The sequence below is a fragment of the Vidua chalybeata genome, chromosome 1 (assembly GCF_026979565.1).
Source record: "Vidua chalybeata isolate OUT-0048 chromosome 1, bVidCha1 merged haplotype, whole genome shotgun sequence".
Classification (NCBI taxonomy): domain Eukaryota; kingdom Metazoa; phylum Chordata; class Aves; order Passeriformes; family Viduidae; genus Vidua; species Vidua chalybeata.
In genome coordinates, this window is record NC_071530.1 from 124,312,827 (window position 1) to 124,331,353 (window position 18,527).

The window sequence follows — 18,527 nt, forward strand, 5'->3', positions numbered from 1 at the left end:
TCCTCATTTATATTTCACAGCGAAGTAAGTAGAATGAGTTTAACCGTTCATTTTACTGAAATAAATTATACTGGACATAACTGGAAAGACCTATCTAATGCACACAAAGTCAGGCAGGCATTTTTCCTGATTCTGGTGCAGTTGATGTGATGAAAACTATACGGGCAGGTGCAGGTTTAAAGAACCAAAGTTTGAAGGATATTGAGCTTCATCTCTAAAAGTAGACAGGAAATGAAAGAAAGGAAGGGGAGGGGGTGACTGGGTTTTTTTTTTTTTAGTTTTATGTGGGTTTGGTTGTTTGTGGGTTTTTTATGTTGGGATTTGTGGTTGGGTTTTTTTTTTTTTTTTTTTCTGGTAAAGAAAGCACGCCTCCACTGATTTTAGTGACCAGCTACTCCAGAACTGCCCTGTTCCACAAGTTGCCTCTTCCCAGTATTTGACCTGAAACAGAACATCAGTGCAAACTCCAAGAATAAAGCTTTATACTGCGATGTGAAATCTGAGTTTAGCATCACTCCCTATTGCACAAGCTAATCTACCACATAGCTCATTTCACAACTGTAAATGTCAAACAAAAAAATACATGTATTCATAGCCATTCTGAGTACTGGTCATGCCCTAGTTTAATGGCTCCATTGTGTTTAACAGATTAGTCTGGTAAACTTTTCAATTTTTATGGTTAAGGACTGCTCTAGCTGGTACCCAGGTTATCGTTACATCAGATTTGGCCCATCACAGCTCGACCATCAGCGCAAAAAAACACCCAGAATAACTCAGAGCTTAAATAGCTATGAATAATGCAATCCACATTTTTTCATTCTGGTAAAAACTTGACCAGGATATTGAAGAGGTGCAAGTCGAAACGCTGCCTTGCATACTGCTAGTCCTCACCTCAGCTGTTAATCAACAATGTGCCCCGTTACAGGGAGCTGTGATACACCATTATTACTAAGAAGCCATCACATCCCTCAGAAATGCTGCTGGCACCACCTTGCATGACAAGGAAACAAGGCCTCTCCAGTAATATTACCTTGGAACAGGAAGACTACTTGGCACTTGTCTATCCTTAATTCATCAGTTTTCCCGTCTAAAAATATTAAAAAGTATTCTCAACTCCTCTTGACAAAACACAGAGGTCTTGCTTTGACTTTTGTATCCCTCTTCTCACATTTTCACTTTCTCAAAAGTTACTTTTGAATAGGAAAATACTCTTCATAGGGGATTGGCGGGAAGTTCATTTCTGGGATTCACCAAGGTGAAGACTGGTTTTGAATTGTAAGTAAGAAACAAAAGCATACTAAAGAAAAACTCCATATATCAGTGTGCTAACACAGAATGAAAGTCTGTACATTCACTCCAGTAAAGCTCTCCCTTTTGCCATTTATCCCAAAAACACTTCCCCACCACAGAGGAAGTACTCAGCACGTCACTCTGCCGATTCCATTGACACTCAAGTTGTTTTCCTTCTTATGCAATCTCCAAAAAATCTGTCATGCCAAAAAACCTGCACAGTGACAGGCATGGAAGCCAATCGAAACCACTCAGCTTCAAAGCAGCAACTCCAAGAGGTTTCACTTGCTACTGTTCAGAAACGTGCAGAAACTAATTAGCCCTGCTCACTGCTGCTCATGAACCATAGTGCTCATGTTCATATGCAATTCACACACGAAGGTGTGTGAAAAGGTGTGTGTAAAGCAGGATGCCCCAAATACCCTTCAAGGGTGGTGTAAGTTTCCCAGTTAAAGATTTGGACAGTATCTGTGTTTTACCATAGAATGGTTTGGGTTGGAAGGGAGCTCCTTAAACTAGATCAGATTGCTCAGACATCTTAAACTAGATCAGGTTGCTCAGAGCCCCATCCAGTGTTTCCATTGGACCACTAAAAATCTCCAGTGTTTTGAGGAATCAAGCATCCACCACGTCTCTGGGCAACCTGTTCCAGTGTTTCATCACCCTCATTATAAAAAATTTCTCTCTATCTAATCTGAAGCTACCCTCCTTCAGCTTAAAACCACCACCCCTTGTCCTATCACAACAGGTGCTGCTAAAAAATCTGTCATCATCTTTCTTATAAGCCCCCTTTAACTACTGAAAGGGTGCAGTAAGATTTCCCTGAAACCTTCTTTTCTCCATGCTGAACAAGCTCATTTCTCCCAGCCTTTCCTCATATAATAGGTGTTCCATCCCTCCAATGATTTTTATGGCCCTCCTTTGAACCTGCTTCAACAGGTCCAACAGATCCTGTTCTAGAGACTACAGAACTAGACATAATACTCCACGTGGGTTCCCATGGGATCCAAGAAGAGGGGCAGAATCACCTCCCTTGACCAGCTGGCTGCTGTTGCTTTTGATAAGGCCCAGGATGTGTTATGGCTTTCTGGGCTGCAAGTGCACACCGTTGACTCATGTCCAGCTCTTCATACACCAGCACCAGCCTAAGTCCCTCTCTGCAGTGCTGCTCTCAATCCCTTCATTCCCCAGCCTGTACTGATATACTGCAGGTTGCCTTAACCCAGAATCATTTACAGGAACAAATTACACACTTAAGAGTGTGAACAACCTGCAGCTCAGAAGTTGGTGTTTTAAGCAATGCACCCAGAGGGGTGCATTAGGCAGACGGCTCACCCACCATTGCAGCCGCACTATGAGAGCACCAACCACCTTCCCTGCAGGATTGCTGGACTGTTAAAACCAAGTCCTCAAAACCACATTTGAACCTGAAGGATCCTCACTATATATACACCAGCAAAATCATGAAACTCCTGCTTCTTTACAGAAGTGCTCTGTATTGTCCAACCAACCCAATCAGTGGGCAGTGCATGCAGCCCAGCACACAGAGGCCACGTCCTGCAATACATGCAGCACCTCTCTGGCCCTTGTTACGCACCTGGTGAGCTGCTGGCTTTTTCCTTCTTTGATATTAAACAGAATTAAACAAGTTTATATTGAATGTCAGCACTGCTGGAAATGAATAATCAAGGATGTATTTGCAGTAGACTGATTTCTTTGGGAAAAGTCAACTGTTGAAGACACCACAGTCCAAAACCAAATTCTTCCCCCTACACTAATCAGAGATTCATCCAGAAAAACAAAAACAAATAAGTTAACTGAGTATTTAAAGATTAAACTGAAGGGCAGGAAAGCAAAATTTGTGTGCATCTAAAAATCAAGACTATATTAAAAAAGAGACATTCAGTCACTGCATTTCACTTTTCCCAAGAAGCATACTACTACCTGTTTAGTGTCCGCACTAGTTCTGCTACATCAAGTGTTAACAAGATCGATATATAAAGCTCAAGTAGCAGTTCACAAAGTACAGACAGGTGTCTCTGTTGTACCTCATAATTTACATGAAGTGCACTAAGAAATTCAAATGTATTTTAGGGAGGCTAGTATTTAAGACTGATTGCTGTAAACAGTTTTTAAAATGGTAGCAGCAACTGTTTATTCCTTCATCAGAGTTTTCAGGCAAGGAGGTTTCGAGTGGGTATCTAAAACACATCTTTACTGCAGTTAATGACTGCTTTATTGGAGAAAATAACAGTAATGTTTCAGAGTCTTCCCCTCCTTCCAAATTACTGCACTTAAATCATATGACAGTAGCAGCCAGCTAGAAGTGCAGTAGAGTTTTTGGCAGTTAAAGTACATAAACAACAACTTCCATAACTCACACGATCCCCCAACAAGCTAGGGGCTGAGGTCCCCACACACCCTGAACCAGGAGCTGGTGGAAAAAGATACTGTGCAAGGATCCAGCTGTGGCCTGAGCCCTGGAAGAAGTAGGGAGCCAGACCCACAATGTGCTCAGTCTTGCTCAACAAGATCAGGGATGAACACCTGCATGGCAAACAGCAGCATAGCACCAGGTTGCCATTTCAGACAATGGCAAGCTGGGGTTGAGACCTTCTTTAGATGTCCAGACAATTCTCTTTGGGGTCCTCTCCAGGAACTTCTCTTCCCTGCTCCTTCAAGTGTCTCCAGAGGTGGTGACAGACCACATGGCAATGCTCTGAACACAGCAGGTGGACTCATCCATGACATACTTGGGATACCAGAGCTGCACAGCACCTATAGAGTCTGCCCAGGCAACAGACAAAAAGGCTTGTCACAACTCAGAGCACAAGAAGGTAAAACATACCTGCTATGCAGGCACCAGAGCAGTCTTAAGAGAAAGACAAGAAGTCATTTCAGGTCTTTCTTTTTACTCAAGAACAAACTCCCTGTAGAAAAAAAAAAAAAAAAAAACAAAACACCAGTTTTGGAACACAACATTTGCAAGTAGCCTGCTGAGGAGACAAAACAGAGCATGAATGGTGCTTTTAAGAGCTCATAGCTCAAAGCAAAGCACATTGCAGTAAAACAGCCTGTTTTCCTTCTGCCAAGACAGTGACATCTGGCAACAGGAAAGTCAATATTTAAATCAGGCTCCATTCCCATCCCATGCCTAGGCTGGTACTACTTCTGATGCTCCTCATCCCTGAATGCACGTCAGCTGCTCAGCAAAGCCTCTTCAGGGACTGCCTGGTGCAGATTTTTTTGGTGCTATGGAAACAGCCTGCACAGCGGCGTGTGATCTGCTCGCACACACCGAGGCCTGTGTGTGTGCAGGCACAGAACTAACCTCTGCCAGCAGTACTCAAAGCAACTCTGAGCAGTCAGCAGGTTAAAAACAGTGATTGATCTGGGGCCTTTCTGCTCTGCCTTCACCCTGCTTTTCAAGACTCCTCAGATGTAGGCATAACACTTTTGAGATGTGCTGAAGGGATTTCTCTTCTGCATAACAGTAAAGGAGAAATCAGACACTAAAGAGAAAGGTGCACTCTAGTCAGTGGGAGCTGTGCCCATTTCACAACCCCAACCCTTCTTTTTAGTAAGAAGTACTGGTTCCTACTTAAAGGACAGCTTCTTTAAATATGCTTATAGACAAGTCCTTGTACAGCCCCATTCCTGGGAACCTGTGTGAGGAAAAGCAAGGGACATGTCAGGACTCTGATGTACTCCTGCAGGGACTACAGGGTATCAGAAGATGCGAGTTCATGGCCTTCTTCAAAGGCAGCCTGTCCTGGCAGCAGCTGCAAATATATGTTATTCCCAGGGACTGGACTGCTGTAGAACACTGCAATGAACATCAGACAGAGACGACTAGAGTAGAAGCATAAGGGGAGTTTCTTTCAAATTCTGCTATCCTGATCAAATTAATCAAGACTTTCTAATGTCATTATGTGATACACATTTAGGCAGAGAACAGACAAAGAGACATGAGTAAGATCACTTCTTGCTCATCTGGGGATCCCTGCTAGTAGTTTAATTAAAACACTTTAGGCAAAAAGTAAACAATGCAAAACAGTCACAAGCAACATTCCCAATGCTCACAACTGAAATACACAGCTTTGCCAGGCTAAGGAGCAGTTAAAAAACATTACTTACAAAGCTTTGTTTTCAACCTTTTTGAGTTTCTTCTCATGAACCAACATCACTGCTATACATGGAGTCCAATCCTAGCAAAGCACAGGAGGAGCACCTGTCTGAAAACACCAACTCCAGCCCAGGTTGCCTCCCTTGGCACATCTTTTCATCCCAGGGATTAGGGGGATGAAGCACCACTTCCCTCTAGCTGCTAGACAAGGGAAAGCTAAACAGCAAAAATACCTGTTCTTCTGCCTCTGCTTGTCTAACCCACCACCCCCAGCAAACTGCAGGTGCTCCCCAGCCTCTTCATTACTCCACAGTACAATACAGGCATTGCTAGTGACAGGACATAAGCTTTGAGCCAAGCTTGCAAGGCCCCAGGACTAGAGACTTGTCAGGCTTGCTCTGTCTCTACCCTTTGCCTGAGGGTTTGTTTTACTTAGTGCATCTCAGAGTAGAGACACGGAATGTGAGAATATAGGCATGCTACAAGTAAGGGAGCACAGGGTTGACAATGGAGATCTCATGGCTGTAAGAAAGTCATCGGTCACCAGTGGAGACGTGCAGTTGGACAAAACTATTCTAGAGATAACAGACAACAAAGGAATAATATAATATATAAAAGGCACTTTATATAATAGATTTGATGAAACATGGAGCTTGCAAAGCCATGAAAGAAACAGCAGATGTGTAAAAAGCAAACATAACAGAAGGATTCCAGTGGATCCTACAGTGGGGAAGAAACCACTACTATTCTAGTCCTCCCAGAAAAGGAGTCACAATATGACAACTTGCTCTAATACCCTTGCCACCACCAAAATGATACTACCAGCCTCAGCAGCCAGGGGGAGGATGAATAAACCACCAATAAAAAGGTGCAGAAACTAAGTTCATATGTTAGCTTTATTATTACTAAGACTTCATGTGCTTAATAGTCTTTTTCTAAACTAATTATTGAATTAGACTGCTAAAATTTCAATCACACTAACAATAAACAGGTTTTCCTTCCATGTACACACACAAAGTGTGCTTTCTCTTTATCTATGAAGTTTTTAAGCACAGTACACATTTGTTGTTCTGCTGGGAGGCTACAAGCAGGAGAGGGGTCATTCAGAACCTGTCACTCCGAACCACATGTGTCACAGCATGTACCTACAGACCTCAGTTCTGCAGAAAGGGAGCATTCCAGGCTTGGCCAAGGCAGCATTTGCTGGGCCAGTCCACTGTCAGTCAGCATCCAAGGACACTTACTGCTCTGCTCTCGCACTCTGGAATAGAGAAGTCAGCTAGCAAAACAGGAAAGCTGCCTCTTTCAGCAACAGCATTCACACCACAGCAGTAGCGCTGGTTTCTCTCTAGATAGCATCAATCCACCCCTTTCTGCTCACAAGCAAGTAACAGCACAATGAGCATTTTTCCACACACCAGCATTTGCTGTGGTGCTTCCCCTACCCCATCCAGGGACAAATGGCTGCAGACTCCTGCAGCTGTACTTATACTTGCACTAGCAGAAAATCCCTACAGCCATCTATAACTCTGCCAGAAATAAGTGTTTTCATAGCAGGGCAAGGATACTCCAGACCAGTTAGCCTGACTCATGGTATAATTCTGCTAAACAGCCAAAGCCAACACACAGCTATATATTCTTTCACTTCTGCTCCCTTAACCAGAGGCAGAGGATAAGGAGGAAGACAAGTAAGAGGAAATGGCAAAGTGACACTGAACCTTCAGGAGAGATCCAAATTAGAAAGTTATGGGTAGCTGGTCTGTTACTGCAGCCCTTTTCAAAAGGGAAGACTTGCAGTAGAAAGCCTGTTCTCCAATACAAGGTTTTTCAGTGAAGGTTCCCTGGCTAACACACCCAAACACGAGCAATTTTGAAGACACTCTCCACCTTTAACAGGAAAGAAAGCTGTGCCTCTGGAGACTTAAACTGAAGCTGACACAGAGTGACTGTGTTGGCTGAACAAGAGCATTTCAATTTAGTGCTTAATCTCACTTAATGCTTGCTTTCCCTTTCAGTCATGCTTTGTTTGACATTTTTCTGCTTACTCACTGCAGGATATTAAAAGAACAAGGGTAAACACCTCCCTTCCTCCATACAGGAAATCTCAAATCAGAAGTGCCCATATTACAAAGACTCCAGTGAAGGAAACAGTGGGGTCATCATTCTCCTACCTGGAGGGGAGCATCTTGCAAAAGCATAAAAACCCCACACCCATCAGGTGTCTGCTGCATGGCTCAGGAAATGACACTGTTGTTCTCTCCTATTAAATTAAGGAGGAGGTTGGATTATTTTCTTTTGAAAATTAGTCAAAAAACATTGGCTTTCAAGAACACTTCCTGCACTGTATCTGCTGCCATGGAAACATCACTTTTTGAAGAGATATAGCACATATCCTCCCCTACCTGCAGCAATGTCCAGCACCCTCAGGAATCAGCAATCCACAAACAGCTCACTGATTTTACATGGCAAATCTAGTCCCTTGTTTTCCTGCAAGACTTTTCTATACTGGCTAAGGGATTTCCTGCCAAAAAAACTGCCAGGACATCTTCCTGTTAAAGGAGCAAACAGTTGTGAAGAAACAGGACAAAGCCTTCGCAGCCTTTACACCACTAAGGTCAGCCAAAGCAGATTTTGGGATATCCTTACCCAGCAGGGTCAGTGCATGGCAGAAAGCATCAGAAGCCCCAACATCCACTTCCTCTATCACCCAGCTCCTCCTGGGACTATACTGACACCTGGCTCACAAAGCAGAAGTTGTTAGTCAAAGGCTGCTGTATTCAGCAGCTGTAGAAGACAAGGGGGAAAAATGTACATACAAGATAGACAGGAGCATGAATAGAGATACAAATGACATAAAAATGAATAGAGATAACATTCCCAAGGCAGAGTAGTGCAGTATGTGGTTACTGAGAGCCCCTGCAGATGGAAGGGGCTGTGCTCTGCAGCTTCCAAGCACAGTTCATAGCAGCTCAACAGCACTCGTGCCCGGGTCAGGAGAGGTGTTAACATATGGCAGCCATGAAAACCAGCTGTTCCCACTTTACCCACAAAGCATCCAGATCAAGCAGAGCAAGGCACTTGCTCAGCCTCCACCAGCACGTTCTTAAACCAAAGCCAAGCTGCACTGCTTTATTCTAGGCCAGAAATGTCAGTCTGAGCCTCCCATTGCTTTGGTGGGCATTCGCAGTGGGAGAAAGGGGGAACTCGTGGGCTGCTTCAAAGTGTGGGAAACTGGAATAAAAAGGAATTGCATCAGGTTCATGTCAGATTTTAAAAGCCCCGAGCAGTTACAGCTTGGCCTCATTGGAGGATCAAAGGACATAGATCCTTAGCTAAGCTTTCCCTGCACCAAAAGGTCTGAGAGTAGACCTTACTCTGCCGGAGTGAAGGACTGTATTGACTGCTTGGGACAGCGTTCCTTGTAGGGAACAGGGAAAAGGATCCATGCACACCACAAGCAACAGATTCTTTCCACAGTTGGAGCACTGGGTGGGCCCCCTTCTCCATATCCTACTGAAGTGGGTATATGAATGAAGAGTTCAAGTCACCCTCCAATGCTCAAGCACTGCAGAAGGCAGGAACAGCTGACACTGCTCCAGCCTCCAGCTGCCCACCCAACAGTTGTGCATCAGCTGCTCCAGTGTCCCTCCAACACAGCACACTGATCCCCCACATTTCTGTACCTCATTCATGCACTGGTTGAGAGAGGATGACAGCAATGCCATCAAATAACTCTGTAATGCCACCCCACCAAGTCAGGACCCTCAGCCTGAGTCAGAATAAGGTTTTCCCCACCAATACAGTTTTCCTTGCAAAAGAAATTAAAGCCTGCTGCTGTTCAATGGGCCTACTCATTTAAGCCTTCCGATATTTCTGTCATCTTCAAGTCACTGCTACAGACACTCAGCTCAGAGAATCATTCTTTCTTTGCAGTTCCTACAACAGCTGTCCACTTGTATTTACTTACAAGTGTTTGATTTCACAATTGCACATTAAGTGAAAAAAAAATCATACAGTACTGCAAGTACCTAGTGATAAGAAAACAAACAAAGCAGTAGGAAAAGGTGCAGCTTTGTCCAATGGATAATGGGGGAAACCTTGTCCTACTGCCAGCAACAAGTTCTTTCTGCACGAAAAAGAATATTAAAGTCCATTCTGTCAGCCCCAAAAGTGCAAGTCAAGGCTCCAGGAAAAGATAGCCTTACATAGTCTCTCAAGAAATCACATGTAGTGTTTTGGGACTCCTTTTAAGTACCACGAAAGCCTGAGGATTTTGAAAGACACCAGATTACGTAAGTGAAGTGTTGCTGAAGCATAAGAGGAACCCCTGAACACAACATTGGAGACGGAGCATTACCAGATAACTGTGCTGTGGTGCATGTGTTTGTGAGACTGCTCAGTGGCACAATTTCCTCACTCAGAACACTGCTTCCACTGTAGGGGCAGCTTCATCCTTATTTTTCCACTGGTAAACTGTATCAGCACCAACAGTAACAGCAGCAAGTCAGAGAGAGACTCTTTTTGCAAGCAAAATCAGGTGTGGTTGTGGTTTGGTTAGTGCGTTTTGTTTTCTTTTGGCAGAGGGGGAGTAGGGAGGAAGAGGGGACAGCAGCATCTTTGTGAAAGCAGAACTGCAGTTATTAATCTATTCAGCAACTAAGCCCATACAGTGAATCAGATTTTTGTTCATGACAAGTTAAAGCAAAGCAACAGAAGAAGGAACTCCTCATCTCAGGGTAATATTATATCCATTTGGCTTGAGCTGACACTACTGCTTTGGTGCCTTTAATCACAGAGCAAGAGACTCAGAGTGCTTGGAGACCGATTTCCAGAGCTGTTGGAGTGCACTGAGAATCACATGGAGCCATCCAGCCAGTCCAAATATCCTTCAATGAAAACATTTCAAGTGAAAAGTTGCTCAGTGATTCTGATGCTGCTGGTGGTAGGCTAGGAACAACATTTTAAGGACTGCTACCAAACCTGACTGCTCAAGAGAGAGGAGAGACTTAAGCACGTTCTACACCTGGAGCATTAGCTTTGTCTAGTTTGGCTGCAGTCTTAACCATAACCTAGATATTCTTCCTACCTCTAAACTACAGCTATCTGAGAAAGCTGTCACCATAATAACAAAGAGTGCAACCTCTGACTCGCAATTTTAAACAAATTAATTTCTGTTTGGAAGCAGTAATCCAGAATGTTTATGCTGGCACCAGAGACAGGACCTGATGGCTTGGACTTTAACCATATATGTTGGCTTTAGTGAGTAATAATATTTTATCATTAAGCAGATTCCAATGCAAGCACTCCAGTTTGCCAAGAAAGGTGGTCTTTGAAGTCTAATAGTCAGGGTATTAGAAGCCTTTAATTAACTGGCACAAGTGTGTTGACTATTCTAGATTTTCCCACTGTACCTGCAGATTTCCACCTCACCATGAAGAGAAAACAGCATAATTACTCCAAAAATAAGGCAGAGGAAGAAGGTGTTGCACCACGTTTGCTCTGTAACAGTCCCTTACATCACACTAGGTACACTATTCTGATAAACATCCTGAGGTGCAACACCCTCTTTGTACAAAGCAATTTATAACAGAAATGAGTGCAATAGCCAAACAAGCCTCTGGTAAGTGTCAGGACTGTCACTAACGTTTTTCAAAAGATCATGTTATTTTACTCTCTTTTCCTATCAGAAGTTGTTCAAGACCCTGCAATTGCAATAAAGATCTTTACCTTTTTTATAGGAGAGCCTCAAGAACTTTGAGACAAATACTGAAATCAGTATTTAATCAGTATTTAATGCTCCTGCAGTTGGAATTAAAATTCTGAAGGGACTGACAGTTGTGCTATTTTCTGGCACAACTCTGTTTGTTGGTACCCAAGAATAGGGTTTGGGGGTTGTTTTCTTTCTTTTTTTGGGGGGGGGTGTTTGTCGGGGTTTTTTTGTTTGTTTGTTTTGTTTTTAATTTATACTTATATTGAAGATAGACACAGGACTTCAGAATGGTTGAAGGAACCTCCCTGAGGTGATTCAGCCCCTCACCAGATTACCTTCTGGTCAGGCAGAGACAGCCTGACCTTTTCTGTAAGCACAGAGAAACTCAGAAGGGATTGTTAATTGTACAGATGTACTACACAATCCTCAAAACACTTAACTGGGAGCAAATCAAGGCTGGTGCCTGCTCAGCTGGCAGACCACAGAGCTTGACTGTGGCAGAATAAGGGGTACATTCCCAGCAGCTCCTGCACCTCCAACATCCCACGGGCCACAAGTGTCGGCTTCCTGCCATCCCAAGCAGGAAAACCCTGAATGAAATCAGCCCAAGGGCATAGACACGAGCTGAGCCAAGCACCCCTGCTAGTTCACTGCAGCTAACTTAGTGACCTCGGCCTGCCCTACCTCGTCCACGGGAGAGCAGCTGGCGTGTCATTTAGTACCACACCATATAAAAGGCTCCAACTATTCATGAATGGGCTGGATAAATGTAATACACCTCTGTGGGATAAGCTTATACAGCAAGAGAAGGTGCTTTGCTCGCATTCATGTCAGCTTTCATCAGGGCACCAACTACTATGTTGGGTAAGCAGACCCAAGGTTTTTGGGTCTCAATAAACCATGAAGTTTTAGGAAGTGTTGCAGCCACGGCAGCCAGGACACCAGTCTTCTCAGGCAAAATGCACACCAGTGAAACACCACAGAGCCACAGAGGCGCCAGCCCTGCTGCCGCTCAGGGGCCGAGGGACAGCTGCCCAGAGAGAGCCGCCAGCTGTGGAGCAACGCCGCGCTGGGGAGAATTAAAAGGGAACAAACCCTGCGAACAGCGCTGGTCAATCGAAAGTTGCACACTCGTATAATGGAAGAGCTTTACTGCAGGGTGAAAGTAGAAAGTTTATTCTGCCCGCGAGGCGCCGCGGGAAGGCCGGGATGCGCTGCCCGTGCATCCGCGGCTGGGGGGGCCCGGCAGCCGCCCCGTGCTCCGCCGCCCGGCCCCCGTTCCGCATTTCCCGAGCCGACGGCCGGCGCAGCCTTGCCCAGGCCGCGGGCAGCGCCTTCCGCACCGCCCCGGCCCCAGCGCTGCCCGGCCCGGCAGGGCTGAGCTGGGCAGGGCAGGTCGGGGCCGAACAGCGAAGCGCTGCGAGAGCCGCCGCCGTCCCCGCCGCGCCAGCGCCGCCAGCCGCCCGGGGGGCAGCGGCAGCGCCCACCCCCCGCCCTACCTTGGTCCCTCGGGGGCTCCATGGCGGCCCCGCGCCCGGCCCGGTGCCCGTCGCGGCTGCCCCGGCTCGGCCCGGCTCGACGCCCGCCCCCGCCCGGGTGGCAGCGGAGGCACCGCCCGTGCCCGCGGGGCGGGGCCGCCGCCCGTCACTCAGCGGCGCGTCCCGCCCAGGTGAACGAGCGCCGCCCGCCCCGCCCCGCCCCGCCCCGCGCAGGTGAGCGCGGCACGGCCCGCGCAGTGAGCCGCCCCCGAGGCAGCCCCTCGGTCACACCCTCACCGGCTGTACCCTGGCTGCACCTGCGCTGCTGCACCTCGGCGTGTGCTGGCTGACGCCGCGTGGCACCGGCTCGGTGCGGAGAGGCGCAGCCAGCCCGCTGCCCGCAGCTGGTGCGACGGGCAGGAGGGAGCTACCACCGAAGGCATCCAGTTCTCCGAATCGGTTCGGTTGGATAAGATCTCTGGGGTCACTGAGTCCAACCTATGACCAAACACCAGCTTGTCAACTAGACCATAGCACTAAGTGCCAAATCCAATCTTTGCTTAAACACCTCCAGGGACGGTGACTCCATCACCTCCCTGAGCAGCCCATTCCCACATCTAATCCCCCTTTCAGTGAAAAAGTTCTTCCTGATGTCCAACCTAAACCACCCCGAGCATAGCTTAACTGTGTCATTTTGTCCTGTTGCTGATTGCCTAGCACAAGAGGCAGATTTCCACAACCTCCTTTCAGGTGGTTGTAGAGAGTGATCAGATCACCCCTGAGCCTCCCTTTCTCCAGCCCGAACAACCCCAGCTTCCTCAGCCATTCCTCACAAGACTTGTGCTCCAGACTCTTCGCCAGCTTTTGTCCTTCTCTGGACATGCTTCAGCACCTTTGTGTGGCTGTGGAATCTTCCTTCTGGTTGTATATCAAAATATACCCACCCACACAAATTGTGCAGCATTACGGAAGTTAAACTGTGATTTTATTCTCATTTTAGTGATTGCCCTGCAAGACTCACTAGCATTTACACTAGGCAAGCTAATGCTGTGGCTGCCTTAAAGAGACTTCAGCAGCTGAAGAGAAAACCAACAACTGTTCTAGCTGCAATCCTAGCTGCAATCACAGCTATTTCTATTAAAATATCATTAAATGCAGAGAAGTTTTCATTATGCATTTTGACCAGCAGCCTGTCTTACTGAGAATATTAAGGTGCCAAATAAATCTTTGCTTCACCCTTTTCAAATCCCTGGCCTTGACATCTATGGATTTGATTGTTTGGAAAGATCAATGTTTGTGCAGAATGAACGGCAAGGCCTCCATGGCAGGGCTGTGTGAATAGCCAAATTGTCCCCAGTGTTCAGCATGCACAGTCACATGCTAAAGCAGAGCACAATAGAGAGTCATGAGGTGCCAACTCAGAATGTCCTTGCTTTGGATAACAAACAGCGGCAGCAAATCCAGGTAGTTTTCGATCCATAAGGCAGCTGAGGAATGTGAGCTTTTGCTAGGAAAAAGGAAAGCATGTTTATATTCTAGGATATGCATAGTTGTAGCAGGAGGTTGTTAGAGTGATGCCATGAAAATAGGAAGTCAATCAGAACATATCCTGCATGTTTATATTTTTTCCCAGATATATGACTCAACACAAATTCATCCCACATATCTCAGATATGTTTTATGACAGTTTCAAAAAATAAATTCAAATAGATATTTGAGAGGGTTCATCTGCTTCTATTAAAAAAAACAAACAAACAGATTTTTTCCCCCACAGTACTCCACTTGAAGTCCCAAGCTTTCCCACTGACCAGCTGATATATGATACATTGTCTGCTATCACAGTGGAAGAGTATCAGTAGCAATAAAATTTGCCCTCCTTTGCAGGTACTTTTCACTACCAGCAGGCCTGGCAGCTCTGAAGTGCCTGTCAAGAACCAACTTGCAGAGCAGTGAAGTTGTGAGCATCTCACTGCCTCTTGTAGGGGAAGGGACATTTCACCAGCACATCCATAAAAGTTAGAGCTAGCCATCAGGAAAGGACTACTACCTGGAAAGCTGATTCAGAAACCTCTGGTAGTGACACTCCCACCATCCCACCTGAGTCTGAATAGAGTAGAGCACTGCTGATTCACTCACCACCCACCCAGCTGAGGACACCCTGTCGAATGCAGCCTGAATGCAGTTTTGCTCCCAGTTTGCTGAACTCAGTGTCTAAGCTTAGAAATAGCCCCTTCCCAGTCCTGCTGGATACTGTACTGTTCAATTTCTCCAGCAGCTGTGGCCCTCTCAAAGTAGCAATGGGGCTACATGTGATACCAGGTCCCAAGCAGGTCCCTAGCTGTCCTGCCCAGAAAAATTTTAGATGCAAGAGACGCAGTCAAAACCCACTATCTCCAAATAGAATGATGAATACACCATTGCCTTTTTACACATTGCCCTGACTAGCAAGGAGATGGAATTGTAACAAGCATCTATTACTCAAACTGAAGCCTGTTAAAAGTTGCCTACAGGCTCCAATTATGATCACAGAACATAAACACATGAACTGAGAAGAAAAGACTGCACCTGTCCTGAAAGTCCCATTGTGTCTATGAAAAAGGACAGAAGTGTAGGACAATGGGACTGGGGGTGTACTGAGCTCAGTGCCTGCAACTTCTTGTTTCCTTCAATCAGTTATAAAAAATAAAAACAAACATATGCATGTACAGCAACCTGGTCTAGTGGAAGGTGTCCTTGTCCACTTTAGTGGGTTTGGAACTAGATGATCTTTAAGGTCCTTTCAAACCCAAGCCATGCTATAAAAGGCAAGCCTATTAGAACTTTGAATCACCTAAATACAGGACTTGAAAATACTTTGTCCTGAGTGATATCGGGCCTGTCCTGTGTAAGGGATGTTTATTGCCAGGGAATATGAGTAGAGCAACAAACACAGAAACACCTGACATTATGGCTGCATGTCACATTTAATTTCCCACTCATGACCCTGGAGCCTTCCCAGCGCTGTGCCATACTGATAGGCTTGGTCTCCCACTGTGGAGTCAGAGCCCAGTTTTAAAATACATTCCCTCTAGATCAGCTGTTTTTTGAAAATAACTGGCAAGGCAGTCAGAAGTGAACAAAGGCCAAGTGTCAAAGAATTAATACTGCCAGAGTGAATGTATATTGAAGAATATACATTTAAGACTAATTTATTTCCATTTTGTTTCAAAATGCAGTAAAAGGGCACCATTGGCTTGACTTCTTTCAAAGCCTGGAATGATTTTATTAAGCAAAACCTCTGTTCAACTGCTTCTTTTAGGCAGAGAATTAAGCCCTTATCTCCCATAAATGTGTTCCAGGCTCAGGAGGAAGTATTCTGCCACGGGATCATGTAGCAGAACCCCCAATGTTCATGTTTAGGATCATGTTCGGAACCTCCAATGGAAATGGTTCCAGTGCATATAAAAGAAGTTTACAGGACCAAAAGAGTGTGACATTCAATTTTAGTGAGAGAAGAGCCTTATTGCTCAACTGTGTTTTACTAAGGACATTTATAAATATTCATTGTGACGAAGCTAAGCACACCATTCTCTGGCTCACCTCATGGCCCCTTCCTCATAACCTCTGGTTTGGGCACTCTCTTGCAAAGTAAAAAATTTAAAGCCCCCTTAGCAGAGGAACCACTAGTATAACAGGTAAATAAAAACTGCAACAAATCTGTATTTACCATATGCCAGGTGAAAAGCACTGGGATATTAGGGGAAGGAAAACAGACAAGCAAGCACACTCCCTCCCTCTACATTATTGCCTGATGCACCAAGCATAACCCTGAAAGCACTTAACTGGATCAAAGTCCTGGCAGCCAAAGAGGGACATACATTGGATCAGAAATACTATGCAATATATCCCTCCTGAGGAAGCATTAAAAGTCCCTAAAATCAGATCTGCCTATGCCAAATCAGCTGTACAATCAAAAGGAGACACTGAACGTGTAAGAGCCTTTTTAGGCTGGTATCATCTGACTCACAAGTCAAAGAGTTTACAGTTTTTCATGATGTATTTCTTGCTAAAACTCTTCTGTGGAAAATAAATTAGTCATACCTATTAGTGTCTGCAGGTCAAGATCATACCATGTACCCACTGGGATAGATAAGCAGATGCCTAGTGGGATTCTAAAATCCCATAGGCTCCCACCTCACCACAAGCAAAGTGCAGCATGTTGCTGAAAATATCTGTGGGTTCCTTTCCACCTCTTTAAATGCCTGAGTGTCTCCAAGTCCAAGGCCACTTTTGAAACCAATCCTGAACTGGTTAAATGCTGAACATCCTGCACTTCTAACCATTTGAGTGAGAACACATTGAGGCCAGGGCTGTTGGAGATGCCTCCAAAAGAACTTGGAGGCCTTCAGCTGAGTAGACCACCACAGAGAAGCCTCCAGGAGCATTGCATAGTGGTCAGCTAGCTGTGAGACTGTTATTTGTCCTGGGTCAAATCCCAAAATCCTTACAGGAACTAAACCTTCCATCAAAGGACCAAGCTTCAACTGCCTACATGAGCTTGTTTCCTGTAACTAATCTGACTGGGTGCATGCAAAAGACTGTTAACAGGGAGTTTGCACCTCCCCTATAGCAGCTTTTGGCACCCACTGTGTACAGCTGCAGCAGATGCGGGGTAAAAGGGCTTGGGGTGGGAAGTAAACATTTTAAATAAATAAATAAGTAAATAATTCTAATCCCATGTTAAATCTGCTGCAGGGGCACTAGAGGGAGGGCTAGAGCACCGCATGAGTTTGGAATGTGCATGTCTCTTGGTTATTTCATTATTTTCCAACAAAGGAAGAGTACCTATATGTTTATTTTAATTAAGTGCCCAAATCTCCAAACAAATCATATTTTGCATGAGATACATACAAGAAATTGAGCATAGATGTGCACAAAGATGCATGAATGCTGTAAATGTATATATAGGAATACCTCGTATTTCTTTCCCCCATCTCCCCACCCCTGCTACTTTCACTTGTGAGCAGAAGAAATGTTTCTAACTTCTCATTACCTATTTATCCTGTACCACAACTGTCTTTGATAGCATTTACTCAATTATAGCTCCAGGAATGATGTGATAAAGTGTTCCCAAGCCTTCTAGCTGTTTCCAGTTATGACATAAATATATTGATTGGTGAGCACAGTCTTTTCACCATGTGTCATCATCTACAGCAAGCTTTATTGCTGTAGTAAATATACTGTAGATAAAGCCTTAGCTAACCTAAATCCATGTCAATTAACTGCTGCTAATTAGTCACAATATTATTCTATTTCAGAAAATAGATTAAATGGAACATTTTAACATTCTAAAAATGATACTGGGAATAAAATGAGGTCATGTCTTCAGTAACTCATTACTAAATTATTTTTAAGGCTGCAGTGTTGTACAGTTACTACATGATAATTAAGAACCAGAGAATCTAGGCTTAAATTGTAGTTAACTTTCAGTATGCTCTTGTGAGATGACTATGTACTACCAGGTCTACTTTATTACTGGTAAACTAAAACACAAGTATTATTTAATATTTTTTAGAAGCAGACAAAAAAAAAAAGAAAAGCAGAACTGGGGCCAGAAGAAATATGTAGGAGTGCAATTACAAGGTTACAAGGGAGAAAAAAAAGCAATGATCCAATTAACTAAAATTGCTGCAAATTGTTTATGTATTTTACAGGCAGAAGACTAATGTGAAAACCTGCTTGCTTGCATAACAGAAGCTGTAGGACGCCAGCCTTTTGAATTCCCTGAGACATTTTTTCCTTATCCATTTTACAAACAAGAAGTCAAGGCTCATAGTTCCTTGATAATGTAACATCTAGCCTGTTGAAGAGACAAAATCTGTGTTTCAGGCTTCTAAGTATATAGCTGTTTTCATTGAAAAGGCATACCACTGAGCTAGACAAT

General features: G+C 44.7%; 1 protein-coding gene across 1 annotated transcript in view; it reads right to left on the reverse strand.

The window, feature by feature from the left end:
* TPD52 (tumor protein D52) overlaps nucleotides 1-12,730 on the reverse strand; it is a 123,710-nt gene extending 110,980 nt beyond the window's left edge. Inside the window, exon 1 of the mRNA XM_053941599.1 lies at nucleotides 12,626-12,730. Coding sequence (XP_053797574.1) covers nucleotides 12,626-12,647 — 22 coding nt within the window. The 5' untranslated portion in view covers nucleotides 12,648-12,730. The remainder of the gene's footprint in view (nucleotides 1-12,625) is intronic.
* Nucleotides 12,731-18,527: the final 5,797 nt, after the last annotated feature.